Source organism: Cibotium barometz, chromosome 12 (genome assembly GCF_041138505.1).
Source record: "Cibotium barometz isolate CiBa-2024 chromosome 12, ASM4113850v1, whole genome shotgun sequence".
Lineage (NCBI taxonomy): Eukaryota > Viridiplantae > Streptophyta > Polypodiopsida > Cyatheales > Cibotiaceae > Cibotium > Cibotium barometz.
Window position 1 is genome coordinate 29588255 of NC_141057.1, and position 24297 is coordinate 29612551.

The following is a 24297-nucleotide window of genomic DNA, read 5'->3' on the forward strand; positions in this document are numbered from 1 at the left end:
AGGAGAAAATATAGGATCTATTCACTAGGTCTATACGATATCCAACATTATCAAAAAGTTTCCATGATTAAGAAATTATTAGTCAAAATGACACACTAATTGGGGTTGCTTGCAAGAGGGTAAGAGAGCATGGGATGGAAGAGATTCACTGTTTCTTCAACCTCTACATTACATTTCTATGTATAGATAAGTAATAAAATGCTTAAAGACATACCAACTATTCATCTCTTCAAAAATTATAAAACATGCTAGCAGGCTTTAGTTCGAGCAGTTCAAGTGGTAAATGCCTTAGAACTAATCTTGTTTGAGGTTTGAGCCATAGCGCCTTCAACACTAATTGTGCAACTAAGCCACACAAGAGCCTTCAATCACTGGGACACAAGTGCCTTCAATCACTGGGTGGCTTAAGTCCAATTTTCGAACTAAGAAGAAATGGAAAGGCAAAACAACTTAAGGATTCAATGAAACCACTTACAAATTTTTGGTTGGCACACATCTCCCTATGGCAAGTATGTACCTAATGATTTTATGATCATCAAAATTATCATAAACATGTTGTGATAGCCTTATCTTCAAGGAGGGAGGGAGGGAGGGAGGGAGGGAGATTATACGTGTCTTGTTAATGAATACGAACACGTGGCATAAATGAACTAGTCGACCTAGATAGCAGTTGTTGACCATGTCTCTTACTTTTCATGAAAGACTCACGTATCACCATATCTAAAAAAGGGTTTGTATGGAGCCGCTCACAGAGAAGCCACCATTGCAAAAAGCTTGGTGCTGCTTTGTGAGAGATGATGCATACGCTGTCTGATTGAAGCACCATAATAGCTTCTCACTTTGAAGGGCGCAGTGTACCCACCACCACCAAAAGGACTGCAGATTCAATGGGAGCAGCCCAAGTCAATCCTTGTGTCCACTGCGCCTCAAATTTGGTCCTGTGCTTCTTCTGGATCCGCATCGAAATCCGGCTCTTCTGGCTTTGGAAGCTTCAGAAATTGGTCCCCTGTTGTGCTGCTGTTGACCTCTCTCAATTTGCGGACTCCGCGCATCGCATTTCTGGCAAAACGTGAGGCAAAAATTGTGACACCCAAACTCGGATTCAGATCCTCGTTTGTGTCATCATCCATTGGATTGAAGAGGTCCATCTGTTCCATACTGTACAATTCAGCAAGAGATTTCCTCTTCTTGTACCGTTTCCATGATGTCTGTATGAAACAAGCTGCCCATGTCCGCCACTGGTGCGAATAGAACCTGAATGTTTGTTGTAGCTTCTTGCTATGGAGCCGCCGGAACTGGTTTGCGACAAACTTCAAGTCCTCTGCTGTCAATGCAAAGGCCTCCACCTCCCCTTCCGCCTGAACTGTCCTGGTGGATGTTGGCAAGTTGATACTTGGCTTTAGATTTAATACCCACGTGAGAAGCTCCTCCCCACAAAAGTGGCCTGGTTCGAGTCTGGTTTGATTGAAGAAACCTGTGCGGCCACCATTCGTTGTTATGCTGTCCAGAACGCCTCGAATTATGAAGAGCATTTCATTGACGGGATCGCCTTCCCTCATTATCACGGTGTGTTTTGTGCATAAAACGGGTTTCAATCGCTCGCAGATGGCATCCAGCAGCCTATCATCCATTTCGTTGAAAAATGGGACCTGTGTGTTGGTGATGACAATTTTGATGGTGAGAGGTTGACATAACTGGGAGCAAAAATTTACTTGAAATAGCCACTGTAAACTACAACAATATGCATTTTTCCACACGCGCGCACATGCACATGCACACACGCGCGCACGCACCCCCGCCCCCACTCCACCCACCCTCGTGTATTTGCATACACAAGTGTGCACACAGCTGTGTGCATGTGCGCATATGCGTAAAGCACAAACAGGAGTACGGACAATGTGCTTTAGATAGCCAGTGAATAGACACTGCCTGAAAATTAAGTTGAGAATAAAACCTGTAAGACAAGATCCAAACACAGATGCCGCTTTATGTCACGGCGCAGATCAGGTGGGAGGCTATGTAGTAAACCCTCTTCATCGACTCCTCTTGTCGCCACCCACTTATAATGGTTGTAACGACGGACTCGTTCACGTAATTCTTGTGGAAGCTGGCGGTGCTGCATCCACTCCTCGGTGTCACTCTGCTTGACTCTCCATTCCTCTAACCGAACCCCCAAAGATTGCAGATACGTCTACAAACATGATAAATCCAAATCATACACCTAACCTTTGACAGTTAAAAATATGAGTATAATAGACTCTTGATGCTCCCTACCTGCATATTGCCAATAAGAAGTGCAAATAGCACTAAGCCAAGAATGGCAATAAATATAGCAAATATTGTCTCGCCAATGAATGTGCTTGTTGAAAGATTCTGCCCTAAAGAACTGCAAAAACCTCCAAATCATGAACCCGATATTTTTGGTCTTTTAAAAACCACTAATCAGTCTCTTCAACTTAAATTTGAAAGGAAATGCAAGCATATGAAAAGAACAACAGAAGGATTCTCATAAGACCTGCCTTTTATTTATATATATTTAAGCATTATAAAGAAAACAAATTAGCATTATCTTACTTTTTGGAGGAGAATGAAACATGCGTATTCCTTATCTCCATCCACACCTTAGGAGGGAACTCCAGTTCTATAGAGACACTTCTTGACAGTTTCAGAGGGACGGTGATGTGTTAGGGGAACCTGCCTCTATAGCTCCTCCGAACACACCACCGTGAGGAGGAAACTAATCAATCAGCACCCAAAACCCCAAAAAAAAAACACCAATCCAAGGAACCAATCCACCCAGGTGATGTCCTCAGCCCTTCTGCTGACCATAGCTGACAACCAGCTGACCAAAAACAGCCCCAGCTGACACTGAGCTGATCAATTCTGACTGTATTCTGATTCAGATTACGACTGTTGACCCCAGTCAGAAAAAAGTCCAAGTGTCCAAAAAGTCCTCCAACATCAGTTACCTTCAAAATCCTTCCCTCAAAACCTCAAAGAACCTGTCAGCACTCCCCAGCTGACTTCTGACCCAACTATCCCAGCTGACTCAGTTCTGAGTCAGATCTGACCACCCCAAGAGTCCTCTAGCACTTCCAATCCCTCAAAAACCACAAATCACACCAAGATTCAACTTCACACACCCAAGGCTCACAGTAGCTGATTGCTTGCTGACTCTGGGATCCTTCCCCCCTTCAATTCTGAAACTGACTGACTGAAATTCTGAAAGTCAAACAGAAACCCAAAATCTTCTCCCTTCAACCCAAAAAGAATATATCTACCCTTTACAACCTTCAGCTGACTCCTATTGATGCTCTGCTGACCCAAACTGACACCTTTCTGGTTTACAAACAAACCTTAGCCGACACAGACCAACAATCAGCTCACACCCTATCAAACTGTCAAACTGACTTCCAACTAAACTCAGATTGTCAGACCAAGCTTCACAAGCTCCAAACAAGACCCCTTAACAACATCAGTTGACCAATCAAGACACACAGTTGACACCAGCTGACTTAGTCAGATACTGCTGACTCCAAATCAAAGCTATCTGACACAGACCTTATTCAGCAAATCATTGATCCTCACTCATACACATTGTCTTAGCTATCTCAAACCAAACCACATATCTCAAAACATAAACAACTCATCAAACAAAACCATAGAAGACTTTCTCAATAGGCATCATGGCCTCTTTGCCAAAAACAAGATGATAAGGTGAAAAATCAGTAGCTATCTAACAGCTGTCCTACAGCCCATAAAACTGAAGAAACATGCAAATCCCATTGCTTGGGATGTTCCTCTAAACACTTAGTCAGCATGGTGCATAGCTCCCCATTGAATCTCTCTACTAGCCCATTACACTGAGGATAGTATGGAGTAGAGTACCTGTGTGTAATATGTAGCTTCTGCATCAACTCTTGTACAACTTCTCCCCTGAACCCAGGCCCCTGATCAGTCAACAGCTCCAAAGGCACGGCAAATCTACATATGTCTTCAAATACAAACTTGGCCAGTTATTTAGCTGTTATGTTCCTGACACATCTAGCTTCAACCCACCTGGTCAGATAGTCTACCCCAATCAGAATATAAGTCTTATTGCCCCTAGCAGTTGTGAGCAAAGGACCAATAGCATCCAGTCCCCACTTCTCAAAAGCTCCATAAGATACAAGACTCTTCCTCAATGCATATTGTAAAACCTTTCAACCTTGCTTCTGATAGGGCTCACAGCTCCTGCACCAGTGATACACATCTCTTCTCAAGACTTTCCTCAGTGTCAGCTTCAGAGCAAAATGTCCTCCACAAACACCTTCATGGCAGGAGGCGGCAAATATCTCCTCCCTACTGGGAACTCTCCTCAAAACTAAATCTTTGCCTTTCATATACAGCTGATCATTCACAATGATATACTGCAAAGCTTTCCTAATGAAACCATATTTCTACCTCTTGGATAGATTTGAAGGTGCACTTGTGTGCAGAAAATCCTCAATCTCTTGCAAGTTCTCTCTTCCAACATAATTGGGATGGACTACATCCAAATCCCTGCCCAACTCCCCTCTTGCCAGGGCATCAATAGCTTGATTCAACTCCCTCTTCACATGCTGTATTTGGACTTCCTAGTATCTATGCAACATCCTCTTTATCTGAAAATTCTGTTCTTTCAATTTGGGATTTTTGGCCTTCCAAACAGCTTGAAGCTGCCTAATGACCAACAAATTGTCCCCTTTGTTGATAAGCTTTCTAATTCCCTTCTTAATGCACTGCTGAAGTCCATACTCCAAAGTAGCATACTGAGCCTCATTGCTTGTCTACACTTACAACTTAATTCCTTCTTTGAACGCTTCTTTTCCCTCTGGATCCAATAAGACTATACCTCCACTTGCGATTCCTAAGCTTCTCTTGAAAGCCCCATCAAAGAACAGAGTATAAGCATCAGACAGCCCTGCTTCTGAGTCCTTCCATCTAGTTACCTTCTTCTTTGCTATTGTCTCTTCCTTCAACACCACAAGGTTCTGTCTATATGTCAGAATGTTAGCCAATGTAGCTCTGGTGCTATCTTCTACCATACAAGTACACTGAAATTCCTGCAATTCCACCAACTACTTGGATAACCTCCTAGAAGGAATGTTAGACTGGATCAGATGAGGAAGCTGAGAATAATGGGTCAGAATGATGAAAGGCTTTGGGAGTAGATAGGATCTAAATTTTCTAAGAGCAAATACAACAGCCACAATCACTTGCTCTGCCTTGTTAGTCATGTCCACTCCCGGCCTCTTCTTCCACAGGTGCAGATCAGGCCAATTTGGCTACACATCTATCAGCCTTGACCCTTACATCTTCATCACCTATAGAGATGTCTTCTGATGCCGTTGCTTTTGATGACTATGCTATATAGTTTGTACTCCATGGTATGCATTGTCTGGCAGATGCATTTCAGGGGGGGATTTTACTTACCCACATGCAGTTGGTGATGCCTCATGGTCACTTATGCTTGTTGACCCTTATGCTGGTCTATGCTAGACGCTCTCTCTTATGTGATGTCTATTGGAGATGCCTTTTATACTGTTTTCCCTTGCAGCGGGACAGTGTTGACATTGTCACTTTCTCACATGTGATGTTTATTGGGAGTGCCTTTTACACACTTCGCCAGTGTTGGCTTGCTCCCATGGTTTTGACATGTCACATATATATTTTTCATTGTGGGATTATGCATCTTTACACTTGCCATACATGCCACTGATCATGGCAACGCTAAGAGTTTACCTATCCTCTCATAGCATTGGCTGATACTCGCCTCGAGCCCCCACTTTTTCTCCCCATTTTCATCTTTTCCCATTGCTGAATTTTTTCTTTTATCAGCCCTACCACTGCTGATTTTTCCTCATCGGATCTGTCAAAATATGCAGCGGAGGTGAAGACAATCTGAGAACACAAGAGCAAGTGCACTGCAAAAAAATACAGCAATAGAGAAGGAGAGAGAGAGAGAGAGAGGCGTGTAACTTTGCTATATATACACAAGAAAATCCCGGTGACTGAATGAATACATGTGTGGGGCAAGGGGCCATTTATATATGGCCCCTATGGTCCAGTCGGCCTGCAGCAAGGACAGCCGACAGTAGCAAAATAACACCCGACTTGCATAAATGGCAATTGGCCAGCTCCAATCTGTCAACCACCACACGTGTGAAGTCAGCCAGCTCTACAGAGAAAGATAAGGGCAGCAGAACTAGTCGGCTATCATCTAGGCCACTCAAGACAGCCTCCCACACCTGGTAAAAATAGGAAAAAAATAAAAATATGGAGAGTGGGGAAAAATGAGAAAACACCTAAATCGGGCGGGCACACCCACAACAGAGGTCCTGGTGTAAATATACAGACAGGAGACAACTGCTAACACCCCCTCTCAGCTCCTGGATGTGGAACCAACGCCAGGGACCTGGAGTGCTGCCGGAGCATAGCCTGAGGTAGAGACTTCGTGAAGAGGTCCGCCACATTGTCCTCCGTCGAACAATAAAGAAGCAAGATGTCACCAGCCAAGATCTTCTCACGTACAAAGTGATATTGTATCTCAATGTGCCTGGTTCGGGCATGGAAGACCGGGTTCTGAGCAATAGCTATACAGCTCTGGTTATCGCACTGGATGACTGTGGGCTCCTTCTATGGAAACCCTATCTCGCCTAGCAGCCTCCGCAGCCACAACCTCGCAAGCAGCACCACAAGCAGCCCGGTACTCTGCCTCTGTCGATGATAAGGCAATAGTTGGCTGCCTCTTATTGCTCCAAGAAACTACTCCTGAGCCGAGGGTAAAACTGTAGCCTGATGTGGATCTCCTCCCCACTCTGAGTCACTCCATCCTTGGAGTCTGACTCCATCCATCAATCCCCCCCCTATGTAGAAGAGTCCAAGATCCTTCGTACTTTGTAGATACCACAAGATCTGCAATCCTGCGTCCCAATGAGACTTCAACGGCGTCTGCATGAATGAGCTCAACAACCCCACGGAAAAGCTCAAGTCTAATCTGGTGTTCAACAACCAGATCAATGACCCAACCAGCTTCCGATACAGAGAGGCATCAATTGGCTCACAAGGATCATTCACTGTTAACTTTGTGTTTGGGTCCATCGGCAACGTAATAGGCTTGCAGTTCTCCATCCCAAAGGCCTCAAGCAACTCATGAACATACCGCCGCTGAGAGACAAAAAACCCCCTTTGGGTCTGCCAGATCTCCAATCCCAAGAAGAAGTGGAGTAAACCTAAGTCGGTCATCTCAAACTCCTTTGATAAGGCAACCTTCGTCACTCCAATGTGCTCCACATGACCGCGGAATGAGATCATCCACATAAAGGATGATTAACGTAACCGTGCCGCGTTCCCGAAAGAGATACAGCTTGGGATCTACAACCGATCTCTAAAATCTGTTGGTCATGTCCACACACTTATGTGTGTTGGGCACTTTGCCCTAGGTCTTTTAGTACTCACTTGTACTTTCATTTCATTATCATTATTGAGTACATCTTTTCCAGCGGTCTCACGTTTCTCTGTGCTTGAGGTTGTGTGTGTGTGTGCAGGCTAGCTTCCCTCCTACCCAACATTGGTATCAGAGCTTGGCTAGGGTTAGCATTAGGGTTTGCTCCCTGCTGCCCCTCAGAGCTTTGCACACATCTGGAATTAGGGTTTTGTTGCATTAGGGTTAGGGTTAGGGTTTTGCCTGCCGCCGCTGCACGCTCCCGTTCCCGCTCCCGCTACGCTGTCCGTACGCCGTACTGTACGGCTCTTTTGCCGCCGCCCTCTGCGTGCGCCACCAGATCTGCCGCCGCCGTCGACTCTACCGCCGTCGCCGTCGACCTGCGTCGCCTTTGCCGCCGCCCCTGTGCGCCATCACACCCGGCCGTCCCAGATCTGCTTCGCGCTGCCTGCGTCGCTTCAGATCTGGCGCCGCCCGTCCACTACTCCTCAGATCTGGGCGCCCAGCGCCAGCTGCGACAGTACTTGTCTACGCCCATACCTGCCTCGACGCCATCGCCGCCCTCAGCCGCCTATGCACCACCTACTGCCCTGAGCGCCTGTGCCGTACGGCCATACTGCGCCGCCGTACGTCCGTACCTGTGCCTGTACCGGACGGTTGTACCTGCAATTGTGCCTACTCTGCACTGCCCAAATCAACTTCAAATTCCAGATCTACAAGGTTTGACCTGAAATTGTTGCATGTGGAAGCAAGGAGCATATGTTTCGGCAATGCTCCAAACGTAAGCAAGATGCAAGAGGACAAGCAGTCTAAGCCTAATGTGCATGCAGTTCCCGAAATGCAGGGTAGTGTTGATCATGCTGGCAAAGAGGGAGATTCCATCCCTATTGTATCACACATCCATATTAATAAAGCAATAAAGAAGAATTTGGTAGCAGATGCATTGTCCAGGAGGCCATATGTGGCTGCAATTTCAGTAGCCTCACATGGGGAATTGACTACTATGCGTGATTTGTATCATTTGGATGCTGATTTTTGTCATATTTGGGCTGATTTGATGGCAGGTCACACTCATGCCTCTCATGTGATCAAAGAGGGCTATCTCATGAATGAAAATTGCCTATGTGTGGTGAAGGACATGCGTCCCAAGGTTTTAAAGGAATGTCATGCCGCACCCTATGCTGATCATCGTGGTATCATGCCTACAACTCGCATGATTGAGAGATACTTCTTTTGGCTAAGCATACGAAAGGACATTGAGGCCTATGTACGTGCATGTATTACTTGCCAAAAAGTGAAATTTGACAGGCAAAAACCTCCAGGTTTGCTTCAGCCATTACCTATTCCCTTGCAGCCATGGGAAAGTATTACTATGGACTTGCCTAGATCCCAGCATGGGAATGATGCTATTTGGACCATTGTGGACAGGTTTGGCAAGCAAGCTCATTTCTTGCCCGTCAAGAAAACCATTAAAGTTAACATATGGTCAAGCTTTTTCTTGCTAACATCTTCAAGCATCATGGTATGCCTAAGTCCATTATTGGGGATAGAGATCCCAAGACTACGAGCCTCTTTTGGAGGGCTTTATTTGATAACATGGGCACTAAACTTGTATTTTCATCAGCTTATCATCCCCAAACGGATGGCCAGAGTGAATCTGCAAATTCAGCCGTGTTGGATTTGTTGAAGTGTTATGTCAGCCAAAGCAAATTGTCTTTCACAAGGAGAGAAGGCTACTTGCAGGAAAGCTTTCCAGGAGATACCTTGTGAAGTTCAAAAATTATTTGCCCATTGATGCAAAGTGGGTAAATCAGGATTATTTTGTTGACTACCCACAATTGTTGCAGGCATATCTTGAGGTTTTTCAGTTGAGGACAACTCTTTAGAAGCCCGAGGGGATGTCACCAATTGGCCGACCATTTGGTCCATCTCCAGATATGTGTCTTGTTCACTTGAGGCCAGGCCGGTGTCTCATGTGAACGGGCCAGTATTTTGCATAACATGGACAGAAGTGAGACTGGTGCCACCCGTGTGTTAGCAGGATGGTGTCGTATGGACGGGAGCCAAACTGGTGCCACCCGTGTATGACCTGGACTGTGTTCTATCCATGGGATTGTCACGCTGGTAGAGCCAGTATTTGTGCCGTGTCTTGCCTATGGGACTGTCACTCCATAGGGAGGCTCGTGCCTGGATCTATGTCTTACCTATGGGACTGTCACTCCATAGGAAGACCGGGATTTATACTTTCTGTCGTGCAATCATTGTGCCCGACAGGAATGTCTAGTACTTGTTCCATGAACAGGAGATATGTCCATGATACAGTTTGCACATGAATTCATGTTTTGCATGCTTGGAACTGTTTTCGTGTGACTTGTATTCTTGTGTTTGCCTGTTTGACGTGCCACTTGAGCAGGGACGCCTGCCAGTAAGTCGTGAAGTTTTCTCTGTCTTCTGACGAGTTTTGTTGCGTGTGAAAAAGTGGTAAGTGTATTCCATTTGTTTATTTTATGGCATTATTTCTAACCTTTGTCTTTTATAAGGTTGTAGGTTCACACTCATTAATGAGTGGGCGGCCTCCCCAATACCTCATGTTGCCCTTTTCTAGGGTGGGCACCCATTATGGGCACCCACACTTGGGCCATGGTGGGGAGAGAAGCCCTCCCTTAACCATGTGTGGTGGTGGTGCATGGTCACCTAACCACCCCCCCCTTGGAAGCCTTCAAACTGGCCGCCCCCCATGCAAAGGGTGAGTCGGCCAGCTGTATGTGGCCCGGCCACCTTCGCTAGGCCTCCCTTCTCTTGCCCGCAGGCGGCTGCGCACAGGTCTCCCTTCTCTTGCCCGCAGGCAGCTGTGCTCACAGGCGACCTTCTCTCTTGCTTGCGCACAAGCAAGCTACTCAACAGGCGACTCTTGCTCCCCATATTATCGGGCAGCTGCTGGCGATCCATTCATATTGTGAAATTTAAGTTGTGCTATTACGTGTGTGGGTGTCCAACGGAGTCTACTCCCATTTGCCGGGTTGGTTACAATCTCTCCCCCTTATGATCACTTGTTTCCCGCCCTTATATGAGGCGAGTTTGTATTTAGCCCTTCGTGGTGGTATTTGGTTGTTTTCTTTTTAACTAATTGAAGGATCTTTTTCCCAGAAAAAAAAAAAGGATGTTCCTTCCCCTGCTGCAACAGCATTGCACCCACAGCATCCTCACCCACACTAGGGTTCACAAAGAACTCTCTACTCCAGTCAGGAGGTATGACCACCGATGAAGTACTCAAAATCTCCTTTAATTGCAAAAAAGACCTCTTCCTCTTTGGCTTGCCAACTAAATGGATCCCTTTGGGATGCCTCCAGCAATGGATATAAAGCCTTAGACAAAAGAAAGATGAACCTAGCAAGATATCTTACCTTGTGAGTAAAAGTCAGCGGCTGCTTCACATCTTGAGGAGCCTCCAATAGCAACAAAGCTTTCACTTTCTCTAGATCAACTTCAATCCCATTCTCCGATACCATATGGCCAAGAAGAGTTACCTTAGCTTGAGCCAAATGACACTTATCTGGATTTAGTTGGCCACCCAAATCATCAAGTCTCTTCAAAGCCAACTCCAGCTTCTCACAATGAATCCATCTACCACTATAAATACAGAAATCATCAATAAAAACTCTGAAAGATCCCACATAGGGCTCAAAGACCAGATTCGTAAACCTCTGAAAGGTTGCAAGGGCATTTGTCAGCCCAAAAGTCATAACCCTGTAAGAAAAACATCCCCAGTGGGTAATAAAGGTGGTTTTTCTCTGATCCTCTAGGGCAATTGAGATCTAAAAATATCGAGAATATCCATCACACACACTAGTAGTATAGTATCACTTTGTGGTCTCATAGACCCTTTGGTCTTTTGTAGAGGTTGATATTACACACACACTCTCTCTCTCTCTCTCTCTCTCTCTCTCTCTCTCTCTCTCACACACACACAGGCAAGGATGTCATTTTCTATACAAAGACTCATCAGAGTCCTGAGAGGAGCTTATAAGCCATACATAGCCGGGTTTAGGCGAAACCCGCACATCAGGAGGAGCACGTGGCTCAGGAGGGGAGCTGTCCTTTTTAGACCCCACATCCGACAAATTCTTAGCATTGTCCAGAAGGACGAAGATGCATGGTATATTTGGATGTGGCTACAACTTACCCCGGACACTCATCCACATTGTTGTGTGTTATTTTGCACCGAGCCACCCCCCTTACGCTGCACAGCATAGCCAGTCACTGTACTTACCATTATATGGCGATATTATGGGGTTCTCACAGCTGGGGAAAGAAGCCTTGCTCAGGGGCTTCAACGCCAGAACAGGGAGCCACCAGGTCCTACTACTTGATCTGAACGACCCTATCAGACTACAAGAGCTATGGACATCACTGGCACGGGGTTACAGAGATCATCTCACAGGACTGAGAGGACGTCAAGGTGTATGGAAGACATTTCCTAGAGCTGGGAGCTGCACATGGTCTTGTTATCTATAGCTGGATGTCCTGATAGCCCTCCTCCGACGCCCTCACCTCCTTCCCTTACTCAAGTGGTACCAGCACTGTGACCTCTCTTTCACTCTTACTTGCACCAGACCCCCCGTCCCGCCACCACCCCCCATCTCACATTACACCTAGGTTCATTTTGATCAGGAGCTTGTTGATCCTGTTTACTTTGGCCACATCTACCGCCACCTCCATCCTATTGTCCCCCTACCCGTGCTCACATCACAGCTCACTACCATTCTCCACACATCTGCCACCACTTCTTTCACCTGCACACGGCAGCGGTCTAACACACAGCCACCTTGCGGTTCCATGCCGCAGTACTGTTGGTATGATGACAAATGCCGAGCCACACGCTCCCATCTTAAGCATGAGGTACAGATTGGGGAAATCACGAAGCACCAATGCAACGGATTTATCTACGCCTCACCCAATGCAAGAAACGGGAGTTCTATGCTCAGAAATAGGATAAGGTATACCGACTCTTCTTAGGGCCAAACTGCAACGAGGCTTGGAAGAACACTGCCCCCACCCCCCCTCCCCCCCCACACACCTATCACCTACCCGGACACATGGCACTCCTATGCATGCTTCCATCAGCCCCACCACCAGATCACTTCCACCTTCTTCACAAAGGGCATGTTCCTCAAGGCCATCCGTAGACTACAACCCAGAATCACAAGGGACTCACTGCCGAGTTGCCGATCATACCTTGGCGCCCTTACTAGCCTACATGTTCAATAGAGCCCTTTGTGAAGGATTTCCACCCACTTGATCCGCTTACACCATCACCCCCGTCCTCAAAGACGGAGACCCACTTGATCCTAATGATTATAGGATATCATGATTGGCCACACGTTGGTCAAACTCTATGGATCGGTTCTAGAGGCAAAGCTCAATTCATTCGTAGAGAGACAAGGATGCAAAGCCTCAGGACATGCAGGCTTTGGGAGGAGCTACCCTACCCTTGACCACATCTTCACCCTTCGTTCCATCATCGAGGAGGGTAGAGCACGACATCAGAGGATTTACTACCGCTTTGTAGATTTCCACAAAGCTTTTAATACTGTAGCCCAAGCCCGCCTCCTACAGTGTCTACAGGAGATAGAAGTCCCATCTAACATGGTTTCACCCTCTATGAGTCCGTCACCACACAAGTGAGAGTCCTAGGAGGTACATCGGAAGAGATTTTCAACACTATTGAGGTGAAACAAGGCTGCCCTCTATCACCCACTCTTTTTGGCCTCTACATTGATGAGATCTCAAGCTTCATTGACAGATTAGGCAGGGCTGGTCCCACAATGGCAGGCATTTTGATCCCCCTACTACTTTATGCAGATGACATTGTCCTTTCAAATTCAGTCGAGGGGCTTCAAAGACATTTGGATGCCTTACAGGTTTTTTGCACTCAGCGGGACCTTGTTAACCCTGGTAAAACCGAGGTAATGGTCTTCAATACCTCCCGCCCCTTCACATTCAGATTGAGCTTCACATACAAAGGGGATCCTGTGAAGATTGTCTAATCCTATGTCTACCTTGGTGTCACTTTCAGTGGCCCACACTTCACCATGGTTCCCGTAGCACATGCCAAAATGACATGGGGGTCTGCAGTCTTAGGCTTACTCAAGCAGTAGTACTTCTAGGCATATTTCCAGGAGCCCAAGACAAAGGGTTGGCTTTTTGACACCCTCATCACACCAGCCTTGATGTATGGAGCAACCTTCTGGTTGCTAGACTTATCCGATGAGGATTGGCAACAAGTTGAGAGACCCCAGGTCATGATGTTTTCCCGTATGATTCGCACCAAACCATCAGTCCCACATCCAGGTAGAGTTTGCTGCAACCCTGATGGTAGTGGATGCACTCTTCTAGACAGTCACATATCTCCATTGCATCAGTCATATGGATCCCCACAAGTACCCAAGGCTTGCCTTGGAGCCCTCGAGACAGCCGGCACTAGAGGACCACCTTGGAGTATGGTATGCCCGAGTTTCCACTTGGTTCTCAGGATATGGGCTCCACATGGACCACCTCCCACCCCTTTAGTCTAGCTCTCTCATGAGGACACCACCAGGTTATCTAGTTAGATCTTCTCAGCCTCTACACCCACTGCACATGGATCACACCTTCCGAGCTCCCATCGAAGATGTATTTCTACTTAGATTGCTTCTTCAAGCCCACTGAGGATGGATTCATCCAGCAGCCGGGCTCCTTGAGTGTTCACACATCCCATGTCATGCGGATTGCAATTGGCCAAATACAAGTTTCATCCCACCACCTCAGAGTGGAGACAAGGAGAGTTGCGTGTCTTCACAGCCAGGGAGCTCATACGGAGACCCAAGGAGGAAAGGATCTGCCGATTATGCCACAGAGGTTGAGACAAAGGAGCATTACATATGTCTTTGCCCAATATACTATGAGATCCGCAAGAGGTTTCATTGTTTGTTCCATGAGGGCTTTGGCCCACTTCCCTAACCATCGATGCCTAGGGCTCTTCCTGTGCGAGCTTCGCAGACACGAAAGAGTGTTAAGTTTCCCTAGGTCGTTCGAAGATAAGCCGACGAAGTGGTCGATGTAGCCATGTTAATCAAATAGTTAACACACATATATAAACGTCTACAAAAGGCCAAAGGGTCTATGAGAGAAGAAATGTTACAATATATCCATAAAGTAATTGTATCATAGAAAAAATAAACCATCTAACTAAATAAACAAAAAAAAAGCTTCTAGATTTACTACACTATAAGCTTGGAAGAAAAAAGATTATGGAAAACTAGCAACTTGCAGAAATTGTGAGTGCTTAGGGAACCCCTTGATTACCCTTTCTAGTGGCCACATGCTAGGTACCTATCCTCACATCTCTTGGGGGCATTGAGCGAGGGACCGGCCCAGTCTCTTGGAGAGTGGTTCACCTCTAGGCAGCTCCCACCAAATGCCCAAGAGCAGAGCCTCATTGGGATCTAAGGCAGAGACAGGCTCACCTTCAACATGACTCTTCCATCCCTCTGGAATGGCTCGCACTAGTCCCTACCCGCATCCCCCTTGAGTGTGTGGGGGTTTTTACTAGACATGATATTCTGATAGCAGTCCATAGTTCAGATGAAGGCACCCTTATGAGCTTTTCTATTGGGCCACAAGAACATTGTTGTCAAGTCTGAAACGAAGGTACGAAAAAACGGTACCTGTACAAAACTTTTAATTTTCAAAAAATAAGTTCAATTGAGGTACGATCCACTTTGAAACACTTGAAAAATAGATATTTGTACACATTTAGAGGTGCAAAGTCTGGAGAAGTTGTCATAAACTAGAAACAAGTTAAAACACTAGTACAAAGAGTCATGAATGGTGGACATATGCGTGCGGCATGCCATAAATAAGAGCTATGACCCACGGCCTACAATAGTAAATACAAAAAAGTGTAGTGACTAGTCACAACACTAAGTACAAAAATGTCTAGACTCTTAGACTTTAGTCCTCCTCATCAAAGGAATCACTAGAGGAAGGAATGCCCTCGCTAGAGGTGCTCCCATCATCAAAGGCCAACCCCAAACTGCCCTTACTAAGGACATTTCTCTCGTCATCGTAGTTGGGCTCTCTAATGTCTGCAATAGGAGCATCCTCTTCTTCGGCAACAGTTGCGAAAGAGCTCCTCGAAGTCGAGCCACACCTCACATATTGTCATGTGCATAAAATGCCACGGACATTCTCAGAGCTAATCCAGAAGGGGCAGCCAAGAAAAAGAGCATGAGAACCAGAAGACGGAGCACAGAGTGCTGTTTGGCAATGTTGGACTTGGAGAGGCTGAGCAAGAGACTGTCGGCTGCGTTGGAGGCTGTCGGGAGCAGAGAACTACCGTCAGCTGCATGAGGACCAAACGGCTCTGAATTATGGATAAAAAGAAGCCAGTCGGCCAGCATCCCAATGTTTCAAAGAGCCTATAAATAGCAAGTTTGCTCATCATTGTAATCATTCAACTCTTTAGAAGTTGGGTCCAAGTTAGGAGTAGTTTTGGTGATGTTCACCTTTTCAAGAAGGCAGCCAAGGGCTGTAGATTGTAGGTACCTTTTTGTACCATCAGAAATATATTGAATTTCCAACATTTCTCTCTCTCTCTCTCTACTCTCCCTTCTATCTGCGTTTTTGCATCAAGATGTTCTCAGTGGTGTTTAGGGCTGAAAGAAGACCCCCAGAGCTTCCGCGTGTTACATTGGTATCAAAGCATCAGGCTCAGCAAAGCTAAACACTGATTCACTCCCATATGATGGTGTACAAGTCCAAGGTAAGAAGCCCAAGGCAAGGAACACAGGAACGGGAAGAGCTCCCAAGAGGTGTGTTGGTGGTGTTCCACAAAGCCAAAGGGGATGGCAGTCCTGTGAGCCAAATAGGTTCTCAGGCAACGGTCCCAAGGGAGGACAAAATTGGATTGGGGACTGGATGGAACAGATGCATAGATATTGTTCAGAATCAGAGTGGTTTTGGAGACCGGGCCAGGTTTTCAGTGAAAAGGGTTGCCAGAGATGGATGGATGACAAAGGGACTTCGGAATAGAGTGGGATGATGACAGTCATCCAAGAACAAGTTGGAATCCCGTCATCAAGTTTAGCAAAGGGGGATGTCATGTGCATGAAATGCCATGGACATTCTCAGAGCTAATCCAAAAGGGGCAGCCAAGAAAAAGAGCATTAGAACCAAAAGACGAAGCACAGAGTGTTGTTTGGCAGTGTTGGACTTGGAGAGGCTGAGACAAGAGACTGTCGGCTGCATTGGAGGCTGTCAGGAGCAGAGAACAGCTGTCGGCTGTATGAGGACCACACGGCGCTGAATTATGGATAAAAAGAAGCCAGTCGGCTGGCCGACCAGCAGCCGGCCAGCATCCCAATGTTCCAAAGAGCCTATAAATAGCAAGTTTCCTCACCATTGTAATCATTCAACTCTTTAGGAGTTGGGTCGATGTTAGGAGTAGTTTTGGTGATGTTCACCTTTTCAAGAAGGCAGCCAAGGGCTCTAGATTGTAGGTACCTTTTTGTGCCATCAGAAATATACTGAATTTCCAGCATTTCTCTCTCTCTCTACTCTCCCTTCTGTCTGCGTTTTTGCATCAACATGTTCTCAGTGGTGTTTAGGGCTGAAAGAAGACCCCCAGAGCTTCCGCGTGTTACACATATGTAGCCATTGGACTGGTCGAAGTAGGGCGCCGAACAATGCATCTGTGCCTTCCTACTCGTGTGCCACCTTTAACTGCACAACCTCTACGAGTACGAGAATCTCGACGGTCAACCTCCTCTAGCTCCCTGTAAAGCTCGACATATATAGCCTCCTCATCTGGACCTTGCTCCTTGTGGACACTCTTAGGAAGAGTGTCCACTGTCAACTTAAACTAGTCGACATTCACCTAAAAGCAAACATTTATAAATTATTAGTCACGACTCATCACTCACGACATGCTATGAATCATAAATCGAACTTTGAACTTTGAAGATCTCTACATGTTTAGAGATCTCCATGTCATGCATCTTCACCACCATGCACATGTTAGCGCGGCAATATACAAGCCCCTCTAACTGCATGGTGCTCAAACGATTGCGTATCTTTGTGTATATGAGTAAGAAGGAACTCCAGTTCCTCTCACAAGCCCTCAAAGAGCAATCCTATGAGAAAATAAGAGAGTTAGAATGTAAGAACTAGTTACTAATCTAAAGTATAAAGTTAAAAGTCTTGAAAGTTGACTCTTGACTATTCAATAGTCACCTGTGACGAGACTCTCAAAGCCACTTTTTGTACGTGGGCCATTTGATAACCAAATGACTCCCACCAAAAAAGTCCATACTCGAGCAAAGTGGGTTCATAAAAGTGGCTCCATTCTGATCATTGTACCGAATGAGCTCTTGGAGGGACTCTTTTTGCTCATGGACGGAAAGTATCTTTGGCAAGTAGACATCCCAATCGAAAAGTAGCTTCTCATTAGCGAAGAGCCTCGGTACTTTGTAGGCGGGATGCAACAAGGCCGCAAGACCATGGAAAAGTGGCCAGATCATCGACTCCCTACTCCAATAAAGTGGGTTCGTGAAAGCGGCTCCCCTCTGAACATTGTACCGAATGAGTTCTTGGAGGAACTCTCTTTGCTCGCGAACGGAAAGTCTCTTTGTTGGCAAGTAGACATCTCGATCGAAAAGTAGCTCCTCATCAAAGAAGAGCCTTGGTACTTTGTAGGCAGGATACAACAAGGCCGCAAGACCAAGGATAGGTCTATGCATCCACCGCTACCTCCTCTCCACAAGCACCACAAGTGAATCGCGTCATGGAGTAGGTGGAGGCTTAGTGGGATTCCTAGAATGCAAAAAGGCCACTTTAAGGTTAACAAGTATTAAGTATTAAGGAAAAAGAAAGAGATTTGACAATGAGAAAAAAGAAAGAGCAAGAGGAGAATCGAGATGGCCCATGGGGCCTGGGTTTACCTAATCCCCTCCATAGGAATGTCGGGGTCCTCCTCATCAAGCACGATGGTTGCACGAATCTCAACTAGGGCCTCTCGCATGAAGTGGGTGAGTAGCCCCAATGTGGAGCCCTCCATGTTGGTCATGCGCAAAACCCCTATACAAGGGAGACACTACAATGACAATGGCATGCGCATCACGCCAAAAGGACTCTCTCATGCATAGCTCCGGCCTCATCCGCACTAGTCCTCGTCTCTTCTCTTAGCCATGCGATGAAATCTAGGGAGACCATGGTCATCTGGAGCTTCAGTTGCACGTCATATAGCCGCTCCAAGAGAAGCCACATGTAGGCAAACCACGTGGAAGAGGGCTTCTTAAGCTCCAAGGGACTTTGCTCGCAAAACATAGCGAGTACCTTCACCTTCTTTGTGAAGAAATTCACAATTGATAGGCCTTGTGCGGCCACCCTCTTCACCCACTCTACATCCTCCATGAGTAGGTCTAGACAATGGGAGGTGCAAGGAGTCCATACAATGGATGGGAACTCCGCCTCTACCAAGTGTCCCATTTTGCGGCAATCGGATGCATTGTCTATGATGACTTGAATGACATTTTCGTGCCCGACCTACATGTAACACAATGACAAATGCAATGAGTCATGATATTCTTTAGAAGCTTGAACATAGATACTAGAGACTCGAGAGTTAAAACTTAAATCGGAATGCACAGACTCGTCATTCAAATTTCACCTCTATGATGGCTTGCCGGATATGATGATAGATAAAGTCGCCCAATGTTCTTTGCCTCGCCTTTCCGGTATCCATGGCACATAAGAAGTATGTGCCGAGAGTGCATGAAACAAGGATATTCATGATACCCCTCTTCTTCTGATCACTCCATCCATCGGAGAGAGAATAAAGCAACCATACTCCGCCCATCCTTCGCACACGAGTGTGAGTTTGTCATTGATCCTTTGCCTCTCGTCATCAAACGCAATGGTGTGCATCTCATGGTAGATGATACCATGTCAATCGCCATGGGATGGCCCCACCTCCGCAATGGCCTTCACCATCTTGTGCCATTGTGGGACCTTAAGCACATGGAAGGAGAGATTGCAATCAATGACCGTGCGCGCAATCTCCTCATTCACAGCTTTCATCTTTGCCTTCACATATGTGAGGTTGTTTATAATTGTACCGATTGCGGTTTGCATCATTGACGGAGAGCTCTCTCCCCTTGCACTCTTTGATTGGAAGTTGGAACCGGCCGAGGTGGAGCCGGAGCTAGAGCCGGATGCAGCAGGCAAGGACTCACAAACGCGGAGGTACTGGACATGGAAGCTCCTCCACGTCCACATTTGCCTTGGTTGCGGATGAGCGAGTACTTCTTCACTATACCATCCGCAATTTCTTGAGGAATCTCCTTGCACAGCGCAACTTCCCCCCCAAACTTGGACACGTGTGCAAGGAGCCTCATGGCACTACTTGTGTAACTCTTCCCGCAAAAGTTGCACGTCCATTTCCATGACCCGGAATTACCGATAGGTTTCTCGCTTGTGGTGGAATATAAGGCAAAAGCCTCATGCGTTTCCTTTCCTCCGGACCTTATTGCCAAATAGAGAGAGAGAGAGAGATCGGGAGAGCCTAGGTCCTAGAGGGTGGGACTTGGGATGGAGAGCTTGAGAGAGGGAGAGACTAGAGCTTGAAAGTTGAGAGAGAGAGAGAGAGAGAGCTTGAGAGAGACTAGTCACTAGAGCTTGAGAGACAGCTTATATAAGGGAGCCAAGGCCCACGCCCCAAACAGCTAGAAAAAATAGCCAAAATAAAAAAAGGGCAGAAAAATGGTTAGTTTTTTTCGACAAAAACGTTTTGGAAACGTATTGTGCCGAACGATACGAAACGTCCGTAGAGTTTCGTACGGCTGGTGCGAAAAGACCTTGAAAAGAAAAATGTTTCGGTCTCGTCCTATGCTTCTCATTTCGCTTCGTGTCGTTTTTTAACATGCCTATGGTGCGGTACGTGTCCCGCAAACAACTATGCAGAGGATAGATTGAGCTCCCCCCCCTCCCCTTTCCCATGGCCCCCGCCCCCCCTCTCTCGATAGAGTACCTCAATCAACTACCCTTTATAGAGAGTGAGAGTGATGGGATTTCACGACCACAGAAGGTATGTCAACCCTCCCTGGGCCAAAGTGGCCAGAGAGAGATTATACCACCGCTGATTGCAGTGGGATCCAAGCAAGTTGAGTGGCACGATCCCTTCGCCCATAAGGATTCCCCCGACATCCCCTTTTTTGAGCATACAATCCGTCTCGTCCGCACGATTCACATGCGAAAGGTTGATAGTACACCAGTGGCAACAATACATTGACAGACATAGGGGCAGATATGCATTTTTTTTTCCTCTCTACTCACATTATATCCCGCCCACCCTCCCTACAAGTGCAGAGAGCCGCTCGGGGGCTGTTTTGGTGTCTATGTTTTTCAAAGGGGGTACATCAAGGCACTCATTCAACCTCTGGCAGTTCAAATACCCACCTTTCGACTTTTCCTACAGATGCAAAGTTGGATGGCACAAACTACGACATGAAAGCCATGGTGGAAGCGGTCTTGGAGATATACAATCTTCTGGAGTTCATCACTCGCCCAGTCCTCCGGCCTAACCTGAACACCGAAGAGGATGAGGAAACTGTTAGCAGTCATCTCCTGTCTGTATATTTACACCAGGGCCTCTGTTGTGGGGCTGTTGTGTTGCTGATTGGTGGAGAGGAGAAGCAAGAGGAAGGGGGCTGATTTGCTGGACAGCCACTTGTAGGTTTAAGTTCTTCTTTTTTACCACCCACCCACCCTTTTTCAGTTACACCCTCGCAATGGCAGATTTACTTGAGATGGCTCAGAGGCACGTGAAGATCCCGACACTCCCCACGTTCCCAGTGGACCGTCAGTTGGACGGGAACAACTACGGCATATGGAAGGTAATGATGGAATCTATTTTGGAGTCTTACGACCTTGCTGATTTCATTGTTGTTGGGGTTCCAAAGCCAGAGGAAGGGGAGTCACCCTCGATTCGGAAGGAACGTAAGGCACAAACACAGTTGTGGGATCGTGTCAATGCCAGGGTCTGTTCTTTCATTTTCCTCAACTGCACACCGTTGGTAATCAATCATATCACGCATATGACGCTGGCCAAAGGTATATGGCAGCATTTGGCTTCTCTATATAACAGGGTATCGCCCATGAAGAGGATCTCCTTGGAAGTACAGATGCGGGTGATGAATCCTGCAAAGTCGTTGACGATGCAAGAGCACATCAACAAGCTACAGGCTCTTCAGCAGGAAGTTCTCCAGGCTGGGAGAGATATCGTTGCTGTTACATTTGCCCTCTCAGTACTCAGCATTTTACTCTTCGTTGATTACCAGTGGCAGGCTCACCACCATCACATGGGAGGAGCTTGTGCCCATGGTCTTGGACCGTGAGGAAAGATTCTCGAACCCTCCACAAGGCGGAGGTTCGGAGGCCTTAACTGGTCAACGGTTGAAAGGCCGTAACAACAAGGGCAAAGGGAAGGCTTCACCAGAGAAGTCTTCTGAGAAGAAGTCCGACTCAGACCGCGAGAAACTCAAGGCAAAGAGGACCTGTAATGATTATGGCAAGAAAGGCCACTATTGGAGGCAGTGTCCCAAGCAGAGCACCGAGAAGGGTGCAGAATCCTCAGTAGCAACCGTGAAGACTCCAGCTTTTTGTGCACCTGGAGGTGATGGACACCGATGTTTCATTTTCTTCGTGCAGGGAGGAGGTTGAAAGACTCTCCGCTACGGATACTCGGGAGTGGATTCTAGACAGTGGTGCTTCCAGGCACATGACTCCTCCTCGTTCGGCTGTACAGGATCTCTGTAGGTATTCTGGTCACATTCTTACTGGGGATACATCCACTATTCCAGTTCATAGTGAGGGCAAGTTGGAGATAGTTCCCAATGGCAGAGGGGGGAAGCATTCCTCCGAAGTGTTGTATGTTCCATCACTTGGTTTTCATCTGTTGTCAATGCATTAGGTTTGCAACACTCGCGTACGGGTGGAGTTTGATGAGCATTTTGTTGCTCTCCAGGACAAGGCAACAGGCAGATAGTTTGGGAAGGCGGAGTGGAGGATGGAGGTTACAAACTTTCAGCACTCTCTCTCCCAGGTCCTCAGTTTTGTGATGAGTGGCAGTCTGGTAATGGCCACTTAAGTGTGGATGCGCTGCAGGTGCAGGCTTTTCGGGACCAGATGGTGGATAGCTTACCAATTGATGGCAGCAGTTGGCAGGAACTTTCCAGTACAGATGTTGGTAGTTCTTGTGTTCGTCAGTCAAAGGAAACTTTACAGGTAACCTATGCTCTGATGTCTCGTAGCATTCGGGATAGAGAAACTCTTGTAGTTGAGGAAGTTCTTTCCACGGGGACCTATCGGAAGGCTAGGCAGGTGACAGTTGATTACTTGCAGAAGGAGGTGGATGTTGCACATTCTCCCGGCTTTGTGGTTCTAGATTCAAAGGGGGTTGGTTACAGGTTTCCGAAGGCCTTGAGTGGTCTTCAGCAGGTTTCCAGAACTTGGCATCCCACCGTAACAGTTGTTGATCCTTGTGAGCAGTATGATGCCTCCTTGACTCGGAAGCAAAATGGTTCATTGATTTGGTTGATGCATACCAGATTGGACAGAAGCTTCCTGATGAGGTTGTTGAGCTCATGTTTGCAGAGGACTCTTTGGGAGGCAAGATTGCGTATCTTGTGGTATCTGCAGCATGCGAAGGATCTTGGACTCTTTTACACAGGAGGGGAATTGATGGATGGAGTCAGACTCCACGCATGGAGTGACTCAGATTGGGGAGGAGATCCAGACACGAGGAGATCTACATCAGGCTACAGTTTTACCCTCGGCTCAAGAGCGGTTTCATGGAGCAATAAGAGGCAACCAACTATTGCCTTATCATCGACAGATGCAGAGTACCGGGCTGCTTGTGGTGCTGCTTGCGAGGTTGTGTGGCTACGGAGGTTGCTTGGCGAGATTGGGTTTCCACAGAAGGAGCCCACAGTCATCCAGTGCGATAACCACAGCTGTATAGCTATTGCTCGGAACCCGGTCTTCCATGCCCAGACCAAGCACATAGAGATACAATATCACTTTGTACGTGAAAAGATCTTGGCTGGTGACATCTTGCTTCTTTATTGTTCGACAGAGGACAATGTGGCGGACCTCTTCACGAAGTCTCTACCTCAGGCTATGCTCCGGCGGCACTCTAGCTCCCTGGGGTTGGTTCCACATCCAAGAGCTGAGAGGGGGTGTTAGCAGTCATCTCCTGTCTGTATATTTACACCAGGGCCTCTGTTGTGGGTGTGCCCGCCCGATTTAGGTGTTTTCTCATTTTTCCCCACTCTCCATATTTTTCCCTATTTTTACTAGGTGTGACAGGCTGTTCTATGGCTCCTGGCTGATCCAGACACTGGCCGACTGCTGGTCTGGGTGTCCTGGATGCTGGCTAACTGCCCCTGCTGGTCCACGTCTCCATCTGTGTGCTAGCCGATTGAGTCTTTTCTGGCCGATTGGAGACATGAGCAGGTCGTGAGTTTTTTTGCTCCTGTCGGCTGCTTTTTGGGCTGGCCGAATGGCTCATAGGGGCCATATAAAATGGCCCCTTGCCCCCACACATGTTGTATTCAGTTCCCGGGATTTTCTTGTGTATATATAGCAGAGTTACATGCCTCTCTCTCTCCTTCTCTATTGCTGTGTTTTTCTGCAGTGCACTTGCTCTTGAGTTTTCAGATTTTGTCTTCATCTCCGCTGCATATTCTGACAAAACGAGGGCTACCCTTACACATGGGATCGGCTTAATGCCTGTG

At 46.9% G+C, this 24297-nt stretch overlaps 1 protein-coding gene across 4 annotated transcripts in view; it reads right to left on the reverse strand.

Annotated features, from left to right (window-relative positions):
* Window positions 1–433: 433 nt before the first annotated feature.
* Window positions 434–24297, reverse strand: part of LOC147633268 (protein CNGC15b-like) — a 57709-nt gene continuing 33845 nt past the window's right edge. For all 4 annotated transcript variants that reach the window (XM_086806299.1, XM_086806297.1, XM_086806296.1 and 1 more), the window contains exons 5-7: window positions 2275–2386; window positions 1955–2191; window positions 434–1649 (exon numbers count right to left, since the gene is read on the reverse strand). In XM_086806299.1, coding sequence (XP_086662425.1) covers window positions 927–1649; window positions 1955–2191; window positions 2275–2386 — 1072 coding nt within the window. In that variant the 3' untranslated portion in view covers window positions 434–926. The remainder of the gene's footprint in view (window positions 1650–1954; window positions 2192–2274; window positions 2387–24297) is intronic.